The sequence below is a fragment of the Podarcis cretensis genome, assembly GCF_951804945.1.
Source record: "Podarcis cretensis genome assembly, chromosome: 3".
Taxonomy (NCBI): Eukaryota; Metazoa; Chordata; class Lepidosauria; order Squamata; family Lacertidae; genus Podarcis; species Podarcis cretensis.
In genome coordinates, this window is record NC_137172.1 from 19527358 (window position 1) to 19547753 (window position 20396).

General features: G+C 46.5%; 1 protein-coding gene across 7 annotated transcripts in view; it reads left to right on the forward strand.

The window, feature by feature from the left end:
* KLC4 (kinesin light chain 4) overlaps positions 1 to 20396 on the forward strand; it is a 65566-nt gene that overhangs the window by 11854 nt on the left and 33316 nt on the right. For 5 of the 7 annotated variants that reach the window (XM_079968685.1, XM_079968682.1, XM_079968686.1 and 2 more), the window contains exons 2-5: positions 15070 to 15343; positions 17221 to 17451; positions 17771 to 17849; positions 18593 to 18818. In XM_079968685.1, the coding sequence (XP_079824811.1) occupies positions 15089 to 15343; positions 17221 to 17451; positions 17771 to 17849; positions 18593 to 18818 (791 nt within the window). In that variant the 5' untranslated portion in view covers positions 15070 to 15088. Of the gene's footprint in view, positions 1 to 1284; positions 1405 to 13635; positions 13783 to 15069; positions 15344 to 17220; positions 17452 to 17770; positions 17850 to 18592; positions 18819 to 20396 lie in introns of those variants that run through there. The other 2 variants (XM_079968684.1, XM_079968683.1) reach the window with 2 other exon arrangements.

The window sequence follows — 20396 nt, forward strand, 5'->3', positions numbered from 1 at the left end:
TTTGTTTTTTGAAGCTCAATATGTGCAGGAAGGTTCAAATGAAGACATGCTGTTCCCTGGATATTGGAAGGCCACCCATTATGTTTTAGATACTTAGCAGAAGCCGCTCTTGTTTGTAGGTTTGTTTTGCTGCACGTATGGAGTAGTTAGGTACAGCTATGTCCCCTCAATCTGTAAGTTGCATTGAAATCAGCAGCACTTACTTCCAGGAAAATGTGTTCGGGATTGGGATAGTCTGACTGCTTAGTTTAGTAAGGCTGTGATCCTGAGTCCTTAGTAGGAAGAACTGCTTTAGCTTCAGCATGGTGGCTGCATCACGTGCTCTCATACCATGCCCAGAATCCCATCGTTCCTCCAAGGAGCTCTGAACAGTAGCCAACATAATGGCAATACAGTGGTAAAGGTAAAGGTAAAGGTACCCCTGCCCGTACGGGCCAGTCTTGACAGACTCTGGGGTTGTGCGCCCATCTCACTTAAGAGGCCAGGGGCCAGCGCTGTCCGGAGACACTTCCGGGTCACGTGGCCAGCGTGACATCGCTGCTCTGGCGAGCCAGAGCCGCACACGGAAACGCCGTTTACCTTCCCGCCGGTAAGCGGTCCCTATTTATCTACTTGCACCCGGAGGTGCTTTCGAACTGCTAGGTTGGCAGGCGCTGGGACCGAGCAGCGGGAGCGCACCCCGCCGCAGGGATTCGAACCGCCGACCTTTCGATCGGCAAGCCCTAGGCGCTGAGGCTTTAACCCACAGCGCCACCTGCGTCCCTTAATACAGTGGTACCTCGGGTTAAAAACTTAATTCATTCTGGAGGCCCGTTCCTAACCTAAAACTGTTCTTAACCTGAAGCACCACTTTAGCTAATGGGGCCTCCCACTGCCGTTGCTGCACGATTTCTGTTCTCATCCTGAAGCAAAGTTCTTAACCCGAGGTACTATTTCTGGATTAGCAGAGTCTGTAACCTGAAGCGTCTGTAACCTGAAGCATCTGTAACCCGAGGTACCACTGTACAGTAAGCCTGCAACGTACTGGTGGCTGAGAAGAAGTCAGGGTGGGGTGTATTGAAGAGGTCGCATGCCTTGGCTGCAGGATGGGCATCCTGCAAGGGTGCTGATTCTGTTCCTTTGTATTTCCGTCACTTCCTATGGACCAGTGCCTCAGATGTGAATCTTTCTGTGCTTGCAGGAGAGCATTTGCTCTCGGCAGTCTGGCTACATCTCTGCTGCTACTGCTGCAGTGGGTGGGTCACCACCAAACTGCATAGTAACTCTGCCTCTGGGGGAGAGGGAATTCAGAGCATCACATGCTGCCGTCTCTCTCTCTGTGTTCTGCTAATAACTAACGCCATGCAGTTTCTGTAGCATCACTTGGCCCGAGGAGGCTTCTGTGGAAACCGGCTTCTTCGCAGTGTAAGTTGCTCTGTTGGGTTTGGGGGGGGGGGTCCACTTTCGGGAGCTGAAGGACAAAGATCGGAGTGCCGTCCGTTCTTACTGGCAAAATGGCAAGCTTATTTTGTTTATTTGTATTCAGATGGAGCCCCTCTGGACCAGGCTGATTGGTAGAGCAGGAAGCTTGAGCCCACTTTTAACAAGGGTTGTGTCGGCATGGGTTGGATTAAAGGGAACTCTGAATTATTTCAGCTGCTCCATTGGCGAGTAGTGCAGGGTGGGGTTGCTGGCTGCATCGCAAGACAAAGCAGAGGGTAGCAGCTGGCTTGAAGCTCCTGCAGAGCAACAACTCTGAGCTAATAGGTGGAAAGCAAAGCCTGGTTTTCAGTGTGAATTATAGATGTGGCCTACCAGTGTTGGGGATTTCGCGATGCACTAGGGAGGCACATCAACCAAGGCCATTCTCCCTCCTCTCTTAAAGTACTTGTCCGTTTATTGCTGCTGCCTTGGTTAAACTTGCTGCAGCTTCTCGGAAGATAGAACTCGATTATCTGGTGCGGTGGGACTCGGCACTTCTGCATCAGCCTCTGGGAATGCATAGTAAGGTACAGGATTAGTGCACGCTAGTCATCTTACAGAGCCTGAAGTCCAGTGTGCTGCAATAGATCGTGGGTTTGATTTCAGTCTGGATGCTCCTGGGTTCAGATGCTAATCTGCATCAGACTTTGCATGGCCTCGGGCGAGTCGCTGTTTCTCAGCCTCACTTCCCCATACATAAAATGGGAGTAATAGCGAGCTCCCCTACAGAATTGTGAGATGGGCATACATGAAAATGGCAAAGCATGTTGCAGATGAAAAGTGCTAATGTTAACTACTATTTTACAGCAGGTGTACCTAGAAGGCTGACATATTTATTGTCTCATCCCTTAGTAAGCAAGATCCTAATGTATCAGAGACAAGAATGGGGTAGCACTTGTGGATTTTGCAGAAACTAACCATATTCCCGGGGACACGGGTGGCGCTGTGGGTTAAACCACAGAGCCTAGGACTTGCCGATCAGAAGGTTTGAATCCCCGCAACGGGGTGAGCTCCCTTTGCTCAGTCCCTGCTCCTGCCAACCTAGTAGTTCAGAAGCACGTCAAAGTGCAAGTAGATAAATAGGTACCGCTCCGGCGGGAAGGTAAACAGCGTTTCCATGCGCTGCTCTGGTTCGCCAGAAGTGGCTTAGTCATGCTGGCAACATGACCCGGAAGCTGTATGCCGGCTCCCTCGGCCAATAAAGCGAGATGAGTGCCGCAACCCCAAAGTCGGCCACGACTGGACCTAATGGTCAGGCGTCCCCTTTACCTTTAACCATATTCCCGGTATAAAGTTGAAATCTATATGTCTTAGAAGCAGTAGCTGTTTAAAGAAATGTGGGCACAATCTAATATTTTCCCCTATCCCTCCACCATCTATACTTGAATCTTGGATCATAGAGTTGGAAGGGACCACGAGGCTCATCTAGTCCAACCCTCTTCAGTGCAGGAATTCTTGCTCTCAAAAGCAGAGGTGGGGAGCCATTGGTCCTCCAGATGTTCTTGAACTCCTGTTCCCATCAGCCCCAGCCAGCATGACAAGTGGCCTAGGATAGTGGGAGTTGCAATGCTGCAACATCTGGAGGGCCACACGTTGCCCATCCCTGTTGTAAGCTGTAGTCCTGGGGAAAGGTGAAAGACTCCCATCTTCCAGTTACAGGTAGGTAACCATGTTGGTCTGCTGTACTTGAAACAAAAACAAAAAAAAATCATTCCAGTAGCACCTTAGAGACCAACTATGTTTGCTATTGGTATGAGCTTTCGTGAAGAAGTGTGCATGCACATGAAAGCTCATACCAATAACAAACTTAGTTGGTCTCAGTCCGTATAGTTAAAGCTATGGTCTTCCCAGTAGTGATGTATGGAAGTGAGAGCTGGACCATAAAGAAGGCTGATCGCTGAAGATTCGATGCTTTTGAATTATGGTGCTGGAGGAGACTCTTGAGAGTCCCATGGACTGCAAGTAGATCAAACCTCTCCATTCTGAAGGAAATCAGCCCTGAGTGCTCACTGGAAGGACAGATCCTGAAGCTGAGGCTCCAATACTTTGGCTACCTCATGAGAAGAGAAGACTCCCTGGAAAAGACCCTGATGTTGGAAAAGATGGAGGGCACAAGGAGAAGGGGACGACAGAGGATGAGATGGTTGGACAGTGTTCTCGAAGCTACCAGCATGAGTCTGACCATACTGCAGGAGGCAGTACGTAGTGCCTGGCGTGCTCTGGTCCATGGGGTCACGAAGAATTGGACACGACTAAACGACCAAACAACAACAATTAGCATGAGCTTTCGTGTGCATGCACACTTCTTCACAAAAGCTCATACCAATAACAAACTTAGTTGGTCTCTAAGGTGCAACTGGAAGGAATTTTTTTTGTTGTTGTTCCCATCTTCCAGTGAGGGAAATGGCTGCTGAATGAACTATTTCCCAGCCACTAGTGGTCAAGAGCTCATGGGTTTTCCCTGTTATGACCAACCTGATTGTGTGGGTTGATTTCTGGACAGGTTGTGAATTAGGAATGTTTCATGTTGCCTGTTCCCAATGGACTGCTCTCCTGGGGCATTAGGAAATGTGTCAGAAGCATTATATCAGAACTCAGCTCTGCAGCTGCAAATAAAATGTTTTAAGTGTGACACTAGATGGTGATGGTGAGCCTTATAGAAAATTCAAAGTGTTTTTAAAAATGCTTTTAAAAACGCATTTTCAGAGTGGTTTTTATATGTGTGTAGATTCCACCCCTGTCACATTTCAGTATGCAAAGCATTCTGAAGCTACGTAGATGCATGTTTTAATCTCCTTCCTTAGAAGCAGGGCATTTTCCAGCCGGAACTCAGTTCTGGCACCTCTCAGGTGGGTGCTATTGCCATTATAAGAAAACAAGGGAGGCATTCACAATGAGTTCCAGCACCTATTTTTCTAGAAAAATAGCATTGCTGGGAAGGGGTGTGCTTTGCCCTTTAGAGTACTTGTTAGCGCTGAATGTTTTTTGAGGAGTGAATGCTGCAAATGAACATAGTTTGGCTGAAGGACCAATGTTATCTGCATTGATAAAGGAGATCCATCATTAATTAGATGATCCAGCAGGCTTTTTTAGCTAGAGATCAGGCTGGAGAGCAGGGCGGGGTTAAAACTCGGTGGACATCACCCTTCCACGCTCTAAACATAAAGCTTGTTAGGAGGAAGAGTAAGGAATACCTGCCCTCCGAAAAACCTACCCCTTGCATTTCTCCACTTCACTTGCTCTGGACACGCCTCCTGAATGTATAAAACACGCCCAGAGCAATGACTTGCACAGAGATGCAACAGGCACCCTCCTCTGAGGGTAGTTAATTATCCTGGCACTCCTAATGCAGAGAAGCAGCAGAAGTGGCTTTCCTCAGAGGACAGTGCTTTGGAGGAGGCAAGTCCAGAGCAGCAAATCATGCAGAGATGCAACAGGCAGCCTCCCAAGATGAATGCTTCAGCCTTGTAAGACGAAGTACAGTGGTACCTCAGGTTAAGTACTTAATTCGTTCTCGAGGTCCGTTCTTAACCTGAAACTGTTCTTAACCTGAAGCACCACTTTAGCTAATGGGGCCTCCTGCTGCCGCCGCTTCGCTGCTGCGTGATTTCTGTTCTCATCCTGAAGCAAAGTTTTTAACCCGAGGTACTATTTCTGGGTTAGCGGAGTCTGTAACCTGAAGTGTATGTAACCTGAAGTGTATGTATGGGACGCAGGTGGCGCTGTGGGTTAAAGCCTCAGCGCCTAGGGCTTGCCGATCAAAAGGTTGGCGGTTCGAATCCCTGCGGCGGGGTGCGCTCCCACTGCTCGGTCCCAGCGCCTGCCAACCTAGCAGTTCGAAAGCACCTCCGGGTGCAAGTAGATAAATAGGGACCGCTTACCAGCGGGAAGGTAAACGGCGTTTCCGTGTGCGGCTCTGGCTCGCCAGAGCAGCGATGTCACACTGGCCACGTGACCCGGAAGTGTCTCCGGACAGCGCTGGCCCCTGGCCTCTTAAGTGAGATGGGCGCACAACCCCAGAGTCTGTCAAGACTGGCCCGTACGGGCAGGGGTACCTTTACCTTTACCTTTACTATTTCTGGGTTAGCGGAGTCTGTAACCTGAAGTGTATGTAACCTGAAGTGTATGTAACCTGGAGCGTATGTAACCCGAGGTACCACTGTAGCTGGATCTCTTACCAGGCAGAGTTTTAGCAGTTGTTGGTTTCACCGAAGTGGAAAATTCGGGGGGAGACCTGAGATATCTTTGCCGCCCCCTTGCAGCCATTCCCGCCCCCCTATTCTGTGAGCCAGGCAAATGAGTTGGAGCCAGTTGTACGTTTAAGACTGTGATGCTGATCTTAGAAGTGTTTTGTTCATGGGATATCATGGTGGGTTTCCCCCCTCCAATTTTTAACACACACCCTCTGCCTCTTAGCTTGTCTACGTGAAATGCTTCTCCCTTCCACATAGTAAAAGAAAGAAAGATTCATTAAAGAACTCTGAGTAGGTCACTAGATTCCCAGTGTACAACTTACCATTTCCCCCATAATTACCTTGACTTGCCTTTCCGGCCAATTTATATCTGGAAGCACAGAGATCAGAGAACCCAGGAGTTTTTATGGAGCGTCTAGTTTAGAAGAGGGGACGCAGGTGGCGCTGTGGGTTAAAGCCTCAGCGCCTAGGGCTTGCCGATCGAAAGGTCGGCGGTTCGAATCCCTGCGGCGGGGTGCGCTCCCGCTGCTCGGTCCCAGCGCCTGCCAACCTAGCAGTTCGAAAGCACCTCCGGGTGCAAGTAGATAAATAGGGACCGCTTACCAGCGGGAAGGTAAACGGCGTTTCCGTGTGCTGCTCTGGCTCGCCAGAGCAGCGATGTCACGCTAGCCACGTGACCCGGAAGTGTCTCCGGACAGCGCTGGCCCCTGGCCTCTTAAGTGAGATGGGCGCACAACCCCAGAGTCTGTCAAGACTGGCCCGTACGGGCAGGGGTACCTTTACCTTACCTAGTTTAGAAGAACTGCTATAGCTGCTTTGTGCAAACCTTTTCCATCCCACACCTTACAGCTATGATGAGTCAAATCCCAGCATTGGTAGCCTCAGGGCTCAGAGCTTTGTAGGAACTCATCTGTTGTCTTTGCTAGAAGTAAGTATTGATGAGCTTATTCAAACCGGAGATGCATGAGGATTTAGTAGGCATGACTAAATGGCCACAGTATTGCTGTGACAAGCCCATTTGGATAGGGGAGGGTGACCATCTGCCTGCTATTTTGGTACTCCCCACCCCCAAAGTACCGTATTTATTTTTGTAACCTTGGCAAACAACCAAGATGAGAAGAAAGCAGAAGTTGTTATAGAAGCGTCAAATTTCCTGGTTTGTTCTCCTTGTGGGTGAATGTTTTTGATACAAAATTGGTAACCAAAGTGAGTTTAATTGGATCCAGGGATCCAATTAAAGGGTGTTTAGGTAGTTCTGTGCCACTTTAAAAAAATATTTTCATTGAAAGGTTTTCATGGATAACAAAGCCGCATATAGTGTCTGTATTTTAGTCCTGTGCCACTTATCGCTTATTCAGTGCTGTCGGAATGACCTCGCTGCTGTACCCCAGACTCAAGAAAAATACCATCTTTTTCTGTGTACAAGACTATATTTTTTCCTAAATTTTTGAAGTTTAAAATAAGGGGTCATCTTACACACAGATAGTGCATAGTGCATTTTCTCAATTTTGAGTCCCCCAAAATAAGGGGCATCTTATACGGTGTTACCTCGGGTTAAGTACTTCGTTCTGGAGGTCTGTTCTTAACCTGAAACTGTTCTTAACCTGAAGCACCACTTAATAATAATAATAATAATAATAATAATTTATTTATACCCCACCCATCTGGCTGGGTTTCCCCAGCCACTCTGGGCGGCTTCCAACAAAACACTAAAATACAATAACCTATTAAACATTAAAAGCTTCCCTAAACAGGGCTGCTTTCAGATGTCTTCTAAAAGTCTGGTAGTTGTTTTTCTCTTTGACATCTGGTTGGAGGGTGTTCCACAGGATGGGTGCCACTACCGAGAAGGCCCTCTGCCTGGTTCCCTGTAACTTGGCTTCTCACAGCGAGGGAACCGCCAGAAGGCCCTCGGAGCTGGACCTCAGTGTCCGGGCAGACACTACTAATGGGGCCTCCTCCTGCTGCTGCTGCACCGCAGTTGTACAATTTCTGTTCTCATCCTGAAGCAAAGTTCTTAAGCCAAGGTACCATTTCTGGGTTAGCGGAGTCTGTAACCTGAAGCGTATGTAACCTGAGGTAACACTGTACATGGAAAAATACAGTAACTTCTGTGGAATGCAGGAACCTGAAGGAGAAAATAAAGGACCAATTGGTTTTAAAACGTGCTGGATCAGGTCAAAGATGTATCTCTAATAATTGATTTATTGTCACCCCTTTTTGAAGGTCTCCCTAAAATCCAGTTCCTCAACTGGACCACCTTGACCGCCTGATGGGCCCCTTAGTGGTCAATCAACTAGTTCTGAGTATAGGGAGAAAGCTATGGGCGACTTTCGCCCTGCCCTGCCCACACATATACTGTACTTTTCCGTGTATAAGACGAGGTTTTTTTCCGTTTAACTCAGTGTTTCCCAACCTTGGGTCTCCAGCTGTTTTTGGACTACAACTCCCATCATCCCTTGCTAGCAAGACCAATGGTCAGGGATGATGGGAATTGTAGTCCAACAGCAGCTGGAGACCCAAGGTTGGGAAACACTGGTTTAACTGATGCTTAAAAATTGGGGTCGTCTTATACATGGGTAGTGCTGAGTGGTGACTGGTGATTGGCTGATGCTGTGAGCAGGAGATTGTCAGGGGTGGTAGTGCGGGTGATTTGTTGCCGTGGCAATGGTTTTTGTCGATTGGCTGCTGCTGCTGCGGCAGTAGGGCGGGCGATTTGCGGCTGCGAGCGGTCGCGTCCGATAGGAAGCGTTGGTCAGGCGGGTGAGTGATTTTCTGCAATCCCCTCTCCCCCCAAAAAACTCAACAACTGTGGTCAATCCTCCTCAAGAAAAGCTCAACAACTCTGGGCAATTTCCCCCTATTTTCTTAATTTTGAGTCCCCCCAAATAGGGGGCGTTTTATACACGGGGGCGTGTTATACACAGAAAAGTACACTTTTGAGATTAAGGGGGTGGGGAAGGTGCCAGTGGGCCCTGGACCACTTTCAGGTGGGCCTCCCTGCCACCTCACCTCCCTGCCTTGTTCTCTGGCCATGCCATAGCCTTTTGATTGGACCAACTCTAGTACCAGCTACTCCTTGCATGCTGAGTAAAGGTGCTTAGGAGACAGAAAAAAATTGAGGGAGAGAAGAAAAGTCTGCCTTCTCCGAGGGGAAAGGGCCACAGGAGGCATTGAAGGAAATTATAAAGTGAGATATAAGGTTAAGATTTATTTTTATTATTATTAATTGAAATAAACCAGGAATAGAAAGGAATGAGATAAAAAAGGAAAACTGCTGTAGAAGTGAATAATAAAAGGACCATTAACTTAATTTTATATTAAAAAAGTTCCTTCCAGACAGGCTAAAAGAGAAAGGAAAATCTTATAATAATAATTTATTATTTACACTATACCCCGCCCATGTCGCTGGGTTTCCCCAGCCACTCTGGGCGGCCTCCAACAAAATATTAAAATACAAATCTTCTGCTCCTTCTAAGGCCTTCTGTCATGGACACAGCTTGCTACTGAGCAGGTTCGAGCTTGAAGCTTATCTTCAGGGTTAGGTTGCTGTTACGAGTTAGCAGGGAGTCAGGGGAAAAGTCCAATGTCTTGTTTCTGCAAGGGGAATTGGTTTCTGCCAGTGTTATGTAAAAAGAGAAGTTGGGTGTTGGAGTGCAGTGACTGCAACAAGGCTGCAGAACAGGTAGTAGGTGAAAGAAAGTACCCACAGCAGAAAACGAGGAGGCAAAGTTGTTGGATGGGACGCGGGTGGCGCTGTGGGTTAAACCACAGAGCCTAGGACTTGCTGATCAGAAGGTCAGCGGTTTGAATCACTGCGACGGGGTGAGCTCCCGTTGTTCGGTCCCTGCTCCTGCCAACCTAGCAGTTCGAAAGCACGTCAGAGTGCAAGTAGTTAAATAGGTACCACTCTGGCGGGAAAGTAAACGGCGTTTCCGTGTGCTGCTCTGGTTCGCCAGAAGCGGCTTAGTCATGCTGGCCACATGACCCGGAAGCTGAACGCCGGCTCCCTCGGCCAATAAAACGAGATGAGCGCCGCAACCCCAGAGTCAGCCACAACTGGACCTAATGGTCAGGGGTCCCTTTTTGTTGTTGTTTAGTTGTTTAGTCGTGTCCGACTCTTCGTGACCCCATGGACCAGAGCACGCCAGGCACTCCTGTCTTCTGCTGCCTCCCGCAGTTTGGTCAGACTCATGTTTGTAGCTTCGAGAACACTGTCCAACCATCTCGTCCTCTGTCGTCCCCTTCTCCTTGTGCCCTCCATCTTTCCCAACATCAGGGTCTTTTCCAGGGAGTCTTCTCTTCTCATGAGGTCGCCAAAGTATTGGAGCCTCAGCTTCAGGATCTGTCCTTCCAGTGAGCACTCAGGGCTGATTTCCTTCAGAATGGAGAGGTTTGATCTTCTTGCAGTCCATGGGACTCTCAAGAGTCTCCTCCAGCACCATAATTCAAAAGCATCAATTCTTCCAGCTCTCACTTGCATACATCACTACTGGGAAAACCATGGCTTTAACTATACGGACCTTTGTTGGCAAGGTGATGGCTCTGCTTTTTAGGATGCTGTCTAGGTTTGCCATCGCCTTTCTCCCAAGGAGCAGGCGTCTTTTAATTTCGTGACTGCTGTCACTATCTGCAGAGATCAGGGAGCCCAAGAAAGTAAAATCTCTCACTGCCTCCATTTCTTCCCCTTCTATTTGCCAGGAGGTTATGGGACCAGTGGCCATGATCTTCGTTTTTTTTGATGTTGAGCTTCAGACCATATTTTGCACTCTCCTCTTTCACCCTCAATAAAAGGTTCTTTAATTCTTCCTCACTTTCTGCCATCAAGGTTGTGTCATCTGCATATCTGAGGTTGTTGATATTTCTTCCAGCGATCTTAATTCTGGCTTGGGATTCATCCAGCCCAGCCTTTTGCATGATGAATTCTGCATATAAGTTGAATAGGCAGGGGTCCCTTTACCTTTACCTTAAAGTTGTTGGACCTGGGAAGGGGAATAAACATTTCTGAAAATACATTACAAAAATCAGAGAAGACAAATGCTTGGTTTCTGCATCGTATTAAAACGTTGTTAAAATTAAACTGTGACTTAATGTGACCAACAGTGCACTAGGGCACACTGCTTAGCAGTTCCCAGTCTCTCCTCCCCCCCCCCCCAACCATTTGCATAGCTGTCAACTTTTCCCTTTTCTTGTGAGGAATCCTATTCGGAATAAGGGAATTTCCCTTAAAAAAAGGGAAACGTTGGCAGCTATGCATTTGTCGTGCCCGGGGAGGAAACAGACCAGAGGCTGACTTTGCATTACATGTGAACCAACACTCTTGGTTTGTTTCCTCACCAGGAATTAAACCATAGTTTAATTTTAACTATTGTTTAGCGTGACATGCGAAGAGGGCCTAGTCTGTTGCAGTAAGACGGCGAGGATGGAATCTTCTCTTTCCATTACACGTTCTTCTGTAGAGTCCTGTAGCATTTGTACTGTACTTTTTCTTTTGTATTTCCTTCTCTTAATGCTGTCTGTCTTCTCTTGCACACCTTCCTGCTCCTGTCTACTCATCTATCCCATCTGTCCAAGAGGTGGAAATAGCAAAGGCACACAGCCGAGCCTCCTTGGTGGTGGCCCCAATAATTCTGGAACATCCTCCCTAAGATAGCCTGCCCAGGCCAGGCCTTCCAGTTTTTTCGAAGGAAAGTTAGATGTCTTTTAACATAGACAGGCATTCTGTGTGATTACCCGATGGTATTTCAATTTACTCTAGTTGTATTTTTTTCTTCTCTCTGGTTACGCATTTTTGTTTTACCTGTTAGTTTTGTGAATTATTTTGTGATCCCTTTTGGCTCTGTTTATGGAGACAGTTGAAGTACAAGTTTAAAGTACACACACACACATGCACTTTTGCCTAGATATCTTCATAGTTAAGTGTGCTCTCTTTGTCTTGGACATGTGGAAAAGTTATAGACGTTTGCAGATGTGAGATAGCTTAGTAGAGCACGGGACTCTTAATTTCAGGGTTGTGGGTTTGAGCCCCACGTTGCGCAAAAGATTTCAGCATTGCAGGGGGTTGGACTCTATAATTCTATGACCTATGTAATAATGCACAACTCAGTTAAACTGCAGAGTTTGGCTCTTTAAACATCCTTGTGACTAGATTGTGCTGAACAAAAATGCTTTGTATTGACAGGATTGCGAACTGAGTTTAGAAAGCTTTCCCCACTCCAATAGCTTCCCAGTATCCTAAAAATAAGGGACTATGCTAGATTAGTGATTGCAAAAAATGGGAAAACTTTAAATGCAAATATTTTTGAAGCCTGGGTTTCCCAAGTATGGGACATCTTGCTTATGAACATATTAACTATTTCACAAAAGGAATAATAATCAGAGATGGGAGGGCGGGAGAGACTCACACTTTTTATACAACTTAGTAGCCCTTTATTGACTTTGTTAAGACAATCACACATAGTTTTCATCCTCTAGCTACTCATGGAACCTTATGGAAAGACACTTTCATTTGATTGCCTTTCTTGGAACGTCTAAAACTACAACCCTCAGCTGCTGTTTTTCTTTCTTTTCAGTACAAGTACTAAGCTCTCTTTTCCTTGCATGGGTATGCTTTATTACTTGAAATTAAAAATCTTTTTTTTTTTTTTAAAAAAAAAAGGGGACTATATTAAGCTTAAATGTGTGGAGCTGAAGGTGCTGTAGCTCTTTTTTTTATTAAATATTTTCTTGATTTACAAAAGTATGTGCAAAGTCTTTCTTGTGTGCGCGCGTGTGTGTGTATGTATATATATATATGGAATATATATATATATACCGTATTTTGTGCACCATAACACTCACTTTTTTCCTCCTAAAAAGTAAGGCGAAATGTCTGTGCGTGTTATGGAGGGAATGCCTACGGGTGGCATGCCTACGGATTTTCCTCCTCTAAAAACTACGTGCGTGTTATGGTCGGGTGCATTTTATAGAGCGAAAAATACGGTATATATATATATATATATATATATATATATATATATATATTTCCATGTAACATTTTTACAAGTCAGTTTCATTTGTTGAGACGTTGGGAATAAAAGGGGGAAAGAGGTGGAGGGGGGGGGGAAAGATGAGTGAGGGTGGGGTTGGGTGGTGATGCTTCTATTTTACCTACTATATGTAGGGTTTGGTGTCAGTGTTGCTTGTGCAGGTGCTGTAGCTCTGAATTTGGAAAGTGGGGGGGGCTTCATATTTGGGGCAGACCTTGAGGATACTGTCCTCTTTACTTTTTAAAGTATTTTTTTTTACCTGTTTATGATATGCTCCACACAACTTAGCGCTTAAATAGCACCAAAACATCCCCATCCACCCGTTACAATTAAGGTGTGAAAACTGCATTCTTCTCCTTTTATTTATTTTATTTTAGAAAATGTATAAACCATTGATCATTTAAATAAATAAAAAGCAACACCGAAACCTCAAAGGGGTTTACAAAAATATGCCCGGTGCTTAGGCTCTCCACCATAGCACAAAAAGATTTTCTCTTCTTTGCCCTTCCAGCAAAAACCACACACCCTGTTCACCCTGCTGGTGGAACATACCCTGCTTTTCTCCCCTCTGTAGCAGCCTGAGCCATCCCTCCCTTGCTCTCAGTCCCCCTTTCTGACTTGGAAAAGCAAACTAGGGCTCTTGCCACTCCTTCCTTTCCCCCTTCCCTTCCTTCTTTGTTCTTCCTGCTCCCGGTCTGTATGTCTGCGAGGAGACCTAGGTTTGAGGGTCAGCCCTTTTCCCACCTTGGGAGCAGGGATGAAGGGCAGCTGTGCTGGGAGAGAGACACCCATTGCCCTGGCGCTGGGTGGTTTCTTTTAGTGGGACTTTCTGGGCAAACACGGGGAGGCGGGACAGTTGCCTAGCAAAGATCCCAGGGAGAGAACACCCACACCCACAGAGAGAGAGAGGTGGGACCAGACTGAGAACAAAGGCAGATCTGCTGATAGCCTCCTCCCTCTCTCCTCTCCCCCCCCCTTACTCCGCCTTGTCTGGGTAGCGTAAGAGCCTGGCCTCCTGCCAAGGAGGGTCACACAAGCCCAGGTTTCTGTCTCTTGTCTCTGCAGCAACCACTGCCACCGGCAACAGCTGCTCTGATGAGGTAAGCCCCCTTCCTGTGGAAGCCTCTGGGTGCATGGAGTAAGGAGACCTGCCGGCCAGCCGGCTGGCTGGCTGAGTGGGTGGAGCAGATTGGATTGCTGCTGCACATCTTTTTGAGTCAAGATTTGAGTCCAGGTAACTGCTTGGCAAAGGAGCAAGAACCGGATCTTGGCGTCTTCTTTTCAACAACAACAAAACAGGGAAAGTGTCCGTATGGCTGGGGAGGAATGTTGCCTCTGTATAATCTGCATTTTGCTCTCTCTCTCTTTTCCTTGTTTTCCTAGGCAAACTTTCGCTTAGCTTTGCACTGCCGGGTGGCAAATGTGTATGTACGCGTTAGTGAGGGCTGCCAGCTTTCTCACTGTCAAAGCTGTGTGTTTATGGCTCATTCGTTTCAGCCCCTCTGCAGGTTTCAAGAACGCATTGGCGGCTCCTTCTTTCTTCTCGCCTGTCTGCCAAGCCCCACAAACCCTAATCCTCGACGTTCAGCAATGGCTAGCATTTGTACAGTGCCCTTCCCGGGAAAATTCAGCCATGGAAATGCAAATGAGGGGTTGTGGGTGGGAGACAGAGCCTCTTCCCAGAGTCTCAGATCGGAAATTAGGAAGGCTTGACTTGTCAACGTGCTTGGAGGAGCTGAGCAATTGTACAGCACCTTCTCTTCCTTTCCCCCCCTTGCTCCCGAACCCTCTTCAGTTCTGAGAGTGCGAATCCCCGTCGTTTTCTTCTATGGAGTTGAGTCCGGAACCAGACCGTGAAAACATTTTGTCCTCCTAGTTCTCTGGAAGATACACTTGTATTTCTTGAGCCGTTGAGGCTTTCTGTTGTGAGGAGAAAGAAATAGCAACTTAATTTCTCATTGCCTTTCGGTGGCCATACTGTAATCTATGTGTCCCTGTTTCATCCCGTTCCGTGCTGGATTTATGTGACCTCTGGGGCTGGAGGTGTGCTCTCTGCTCTTCCTCCCGTGCTCTTAAATGGCAGCTAAATCAGCTTTCTTTATTCCCAAGGGTGTGGGGGTGGTAGCAGCTTTGACGTCGCCATCAACCTTACCCAAGTTGCGCCTACCAATGACATGCCGTGTTCTTCTTTATGCAAGGACACAGAGCCGTGAGGTGTTGTGGGAATTTCCTTCTCTCCCTCTCCTTCTCTCTCTTTCTCTCCAGGTGATAAGGCTAAGTGGGAATAAGACCTCTCTCTCTATGGGATCAGCTGTGTGCAGCTGTTGCTTTAAACGTTTCAGGACCTGACCTGTCCAAGTGAGCAACCTTGCCCTTTCCTTCCGTAGGTGGGGATCGTAGCTGCGCATGACTATGTCCACGATGGTATATCCCAGAGAGGAGAAGATGGACAAGCTCAGCCAAGAGGAGATAATCTCCAACACCAAACTAGTGATGCAGGGGCTGGAAGCCCTGAAGAATGAGCACAACTCGATCTTGCACAGCCTGCTAGAGACCATCAAGTGTCTGAAGAAGGACGAGGAAGCCAACCTAGTGCATGAAAAGGCCAACCTGCTGCGCAAGTCAGTGGAGATGATTGAGCTGGGACTTGGAGAGGCTCAGGTAAGGGGCAGCCCATTGGGGTGTCTTGGAGCGGCATATGGGTCCGTCAAAGTAAGGGAAATACAGTCGTACCTTGGTTTTCGAACAGCTTAGTTCTCGAATGTTTTGGTTCCCGAATGCCGCAAACCAGGAAGTGACTGTTCTGGTTTGAGAACTATTTTTGGAAGCCAAAGCTTTTGGAAGCTTCCTGCAGCCAATCGGAAGCTGCACGTTGGTTTCCAAATGTTTTGGAAGTCGAACGGACTTTCAGAACGGATTCCGTTCAACTTCCAAGGTACGACTGTATGGGAAATCATTGTTTAAAAAGGTTGTCAAGTACTGTATATTGCCTTAGCTGGTTCTGGGAAATCATGCTTGCCAAACATGTTTGGGTGTAGGCAGGACTCTGCCACTGTTATACAGGATAATTGCAGCTTTGGGCATAGAATTCAACATCTATAAGCTTTTGTAGCTTTTCTTTTTTAAAAAATGCAAGTTTCTAGCCTTCTGGTTGTCAGGATAGGCTTGAAACTTTGTGTGAAATTCTGGTGAAGTTGCTGAAGTCTTGACTTTGCAGGGCAGGTGTGTGTGTTTGGCTGGATTTCTGTTCCTTGCTCAGATGCCTTAAAGTTGATCCTTTCCCCTCCCCATGATATAGCAAAAGCGGTAACTTTTGCAAAATAAGCCGAGTATACATTTATTCAGATTTTTATTACTCATTCATTAAACATGTATGTACACCAGCATATAAAAATCAAAGGATCAGCTTCAATAGATGCAAAACCATAACAATTTTAGCACAGCCCTTGGAGATGCAAACCTGGTACTCAGCTAATCTGCATGAATGATGGGGAATGGAGATTAGGAATTGTTGTTCCTCTGCCCTGGGCCCTCTGTCCAGCAGCACTGCCCATCCCTTCCTCCTTGACAAATAAGGGACCCAAAGAGGTGGTCAGGCCCTCCACATTTTGCTGGACTTCAAGTCCTCCCCTATCCCACAACCCTTTGCATTGTCTTGGAAGACTCCAGAATACAGCTGGGCAAGTTGTCTTCTATATGGTTCCAACTTTGTGTCTCTCCCCCACCCTTTCCTCCTACTCATTAACCGCAGCCTTGCTTCTCCTTGGCAGCCCATAGGTGACTTATGGAGGCAGCTGTGGGTCCTTATGGCACTCCTTAAGGGGCCATATTTCCCCCCCCCCAAGACCACAACTTCATCGAATCATACAACTAGTCCAATCCTTGTATGCAGGAACCTCAAAGCTTCCATGACAGATGATCATCCCAACTTGTTGAACCCAAGCGTTGCATGTTTTAGTTTGAGGCAAGGACTTGGGCTAGGTGGTCATCTGACTTCCGCTCTGACTTATACTTCCTGCAGGCCTTGGAATCTCCTGTAGTAGTTTTTTTCTTTTTACTGAGACAGGGAACCTTAAGTCAGGCCAGCCAGGAGGTTTTTGGATAGAGCAACATGGAAACTGCCATTGAAGAGGGACCTCGCAAGGGGTCACTATTCTTGCATTAGGCCAGGGGTGTGGAGACTCAGGCCTGTGAGGGGCCTAAATGAGCCCCCGCAGGCCTCTTTAGCTGGTCCTCTGAACTGTTCATGGCCATATGTTTTTGCCTAGCTAGAATATGTCCCTGAGCTCTGATAATGACTCTCTTCCCTCCAAAGAGGGGGATATGTGTTGGTGGGTGGGTGTGTTTAGAAACTAGCATGCTGTACAATGGTAACATTTACATTCATTGCTCCACCCACTTTTGCCTCTGGCTCCGCCTACCACTGTTATGTGCCCCCTGCCCCCACCACCCAAAGGTTACCCTGAAGGAAGCGCAGAGGTTTTCCCACCTCTGCGTTAGGCAACAGCGAACGTCTCTTCTTGCTTCCCTTGGGCCAGGTGATGATGGCTTTGTCAAACCACCTGAACGCAGTGGAATCTGAGAAGCAGAAGCTGCGGGCCCAGGTGCGCCGGCTGTGCCAGGAGAACCAGTGGCTGCGGGACGAGTTGGCAAACACCCAGCAGAAGCTGCAGCGCAGCGAGCAAACGGTGGCGCAGCTCGAGGAGGAGAAGAAGCACCTGGAGTTCATGAACCAGCTGAAGAAATACGATGAGGATGTGTCCCCATCGGTGAGTGCCCAGAACTTTTTGGGGTGGGGGAAGACGCCTGTGTCTCGACATGGAGCTCTTTCTGCTTGAAAGTCTAGTAGCGATGGTCTTTCCAAGAGGTCCTGATAGAGCACCTAGCAATTTGTCTGGGTGGATGAGATAGACACAGCTCACCCCAGCTACAGTAACTGGGTTCGTCTTCTTTTGCTGGGGAAGAGAACCTTTGAATGGGCTTGCTTGGTTAAGCTTAAGCTTAACTACTTAAGTGAAATATTAAACACTCATGTTCTCCTTTCCCCCTTTTTCTTTGTTTCTCTCCCCCACCCCATCAATGTCTCAGGAGGAGAAAGAAGGCGATTCCACAAAAGATTCCTTGGATGACTTGTTTCCAAATGAGGAAGAGGACCAGGGCCAAGGGTGTAGGTTGCATTCCTTCCTTATTTTATTATTCATTTATTTAACCAGCAGGATTTGCATACCACTTCCTCATCAAAACCATTAAGCAGTGGTTGCATAAGACGATATAAAATTTACATTAAGATCAGGTCTTTAAAAGCAAGCTTTCAAAATGCAAGTAAAGTCAGCAGTGTTGTTGTTTTTAAAAAAAATACGCATAATAGAATAAAATCACATGTTAAAACACATGTCAAAATTACATGTGTCTAGGTATGCTTGCCCTAAGCCAGCCTTTCTCAACCTGTGGGTCCCCAGATGGTGTTGAACTACAACTCCCATCACCCCTAGCTAGCAAGCCCAGAGCTCAGGGATGATGGGAGTTGTAGTCCAACAACATCTGGGGACCCACAGGTTGAGAACCGCTGCCTAAGCGAAGAGGTTTTTTGCAGACGCCAAGAACAATATGGCAAAGGCGCCTGCATAATATCAATGGGCAGGGAGTTCCTGGGTGTATAATTCCTTGCAAGTGCAGAACAAGCATCATACGGCACTTATCAAAGTGCTGGTTCTGCAGATCAAACTGGGGTAACTGCATGCAGAGGATGAATGAAAGGAAGAGTCATAAAGCTACCTTTTTGGACCTATCTTCCAGCAGCTGTTGTGTCTGGTTTGAGACGGAGTGCTAGCCAGTAGGAATGTGCCATAGCCCCCATGGCATTGCGAGCTGCCTCCTCTATCCTCGATTAATGCGCTCTTATGTTTGCAGTGCCTCATCCGCACAGCAGTGCAGCGGCAGCCGCCCAGCAAGGCGGCTACGAGATCCCAGCACGCCTGCGCACACTCCACAACCTGGTGATCCAGTACGCTTCCCAGGGACGCTACGAAGTGGCTGTTCCCCTCTGCAAGCAGGCGCTGGAGGACTTGGAGAAGACTTCAGGCCACGACCACCCTGATGTGGCCACGATGCTCAACATCTTGGCCTTAGTATACAGGTGAGAGGAGGAGGGGAATGGCAGACACTCCCTTTTTTTAAAATAATAATTTTTATTAGTTTTCAATTACAACAATCCAATAATAGCCTCATTATAACAATGCCAAATTATAATACAGTTATTAATACCAATCATTCAGATCCCAAATTATATAATTTAGGCAGGCCTCCACATGCTAGAATTGATGGATTGATGGTTTACTTTATTTCTGCATTCCAAAATCTTACTAATTTCAATTACACACCAGTCAAAATAACAATCCCTTATACAACAACTGCCATTTTAACGACTTCCATTTGTATTGACACATTAAATGATTTATAAACTTACAGGTGAAGCATTCAAACTATGTCCTTGTTCTTCTTGTGTGTGGCAATTATTCTGTCTGCGATGTTTCTTCCTGTCCTTGTAAAATGTTATGTCTATCTTTTCCCGGGTGTTGCTGTTCTCCATCATGCCTAGTATCCCATTGTTATTTCAGAAGTTCTCCATTGCACCGTCCCGTGCTTCATTGTTTTGCAACTTTTAACAGACGCTACAAAAATCACACTGTCCCAATAAATATCCCGTTTTCGCCATTTTTCTCTCAGCCTGGGAAGGAGAGTGATCTGTTGAACTTCAAATAACTCAGTAATGAACCTTATCAACTCCGGCAGACGCTCACTTTGGAAGGAACAGGGCTTTCTCGGGTTTTCCCCTTGTGTGACTACGGAACAGTTGTCCTGGACAGGGAAACTCAGTGCTTTGTTGTTGTTGTTTTTTAAATGATATTTATTCAGATTTTCAAAAATACAAAAAAAAGGAACATACAAAAACCAAGAAAATAACAACAAAACAGAAAAAAGAATGAAAAAACATAGATAACAGAAAAAAAATACAAATTCAAATTACATCCTTTCATTAACTTGTTTCTTGGACCTCCTCACACCTCCCTTTTTGTATTCTAACTTCATTCATTATTTCAGCAAATTCTTCCCATACTTCTCAGTTTTTATTTGAATAATTTATCTTAACAATCTGTCTCAATTTACCGTTAATTTCTTTAACCTTATCTTACCTTCAAAACCATAGAATTTCAAAATTTAAACCATATTTATACTTAACTCCTTCAAACCTTTCTACTAAAGCCAATTAATTCCTTTCCAGCACATTCTAATATTTCATTAGTATTACACTAATTCCAAAAATAAAAAGATATATAAAAAGAAATTCTCTTCTAATTTTATCCAACGTCCCTTCTTCCTGGTTTCGGGTTATGTCAGTCCTTTCTATCCATTACATCCTGTCCATCAATCTGGTGTTCTAGTGTCCGAGGCTCTCAGGTCTCTTCTATGCCCCCTCTGCAGGTTTTCTTGTTCCTGTTTGTACTTGCACACTTCCTTGTCCCTTGTTGGATTCTTTCGTAGTTTCTTCCCTTTCTCCTTGGGGAGTGGGTCTCCGGGGAATTCCATGCAGTCTCCAGTTTCTTTCATCAGGTTATCCCATTCCCCACAGTCCCACTCCCCTATGCTCAGTGCTTTGAACTTAACTGTGGAAAGTTGTGTGGCGAAGGAGGAAGGACCTCCCTGGGTCTTGTGT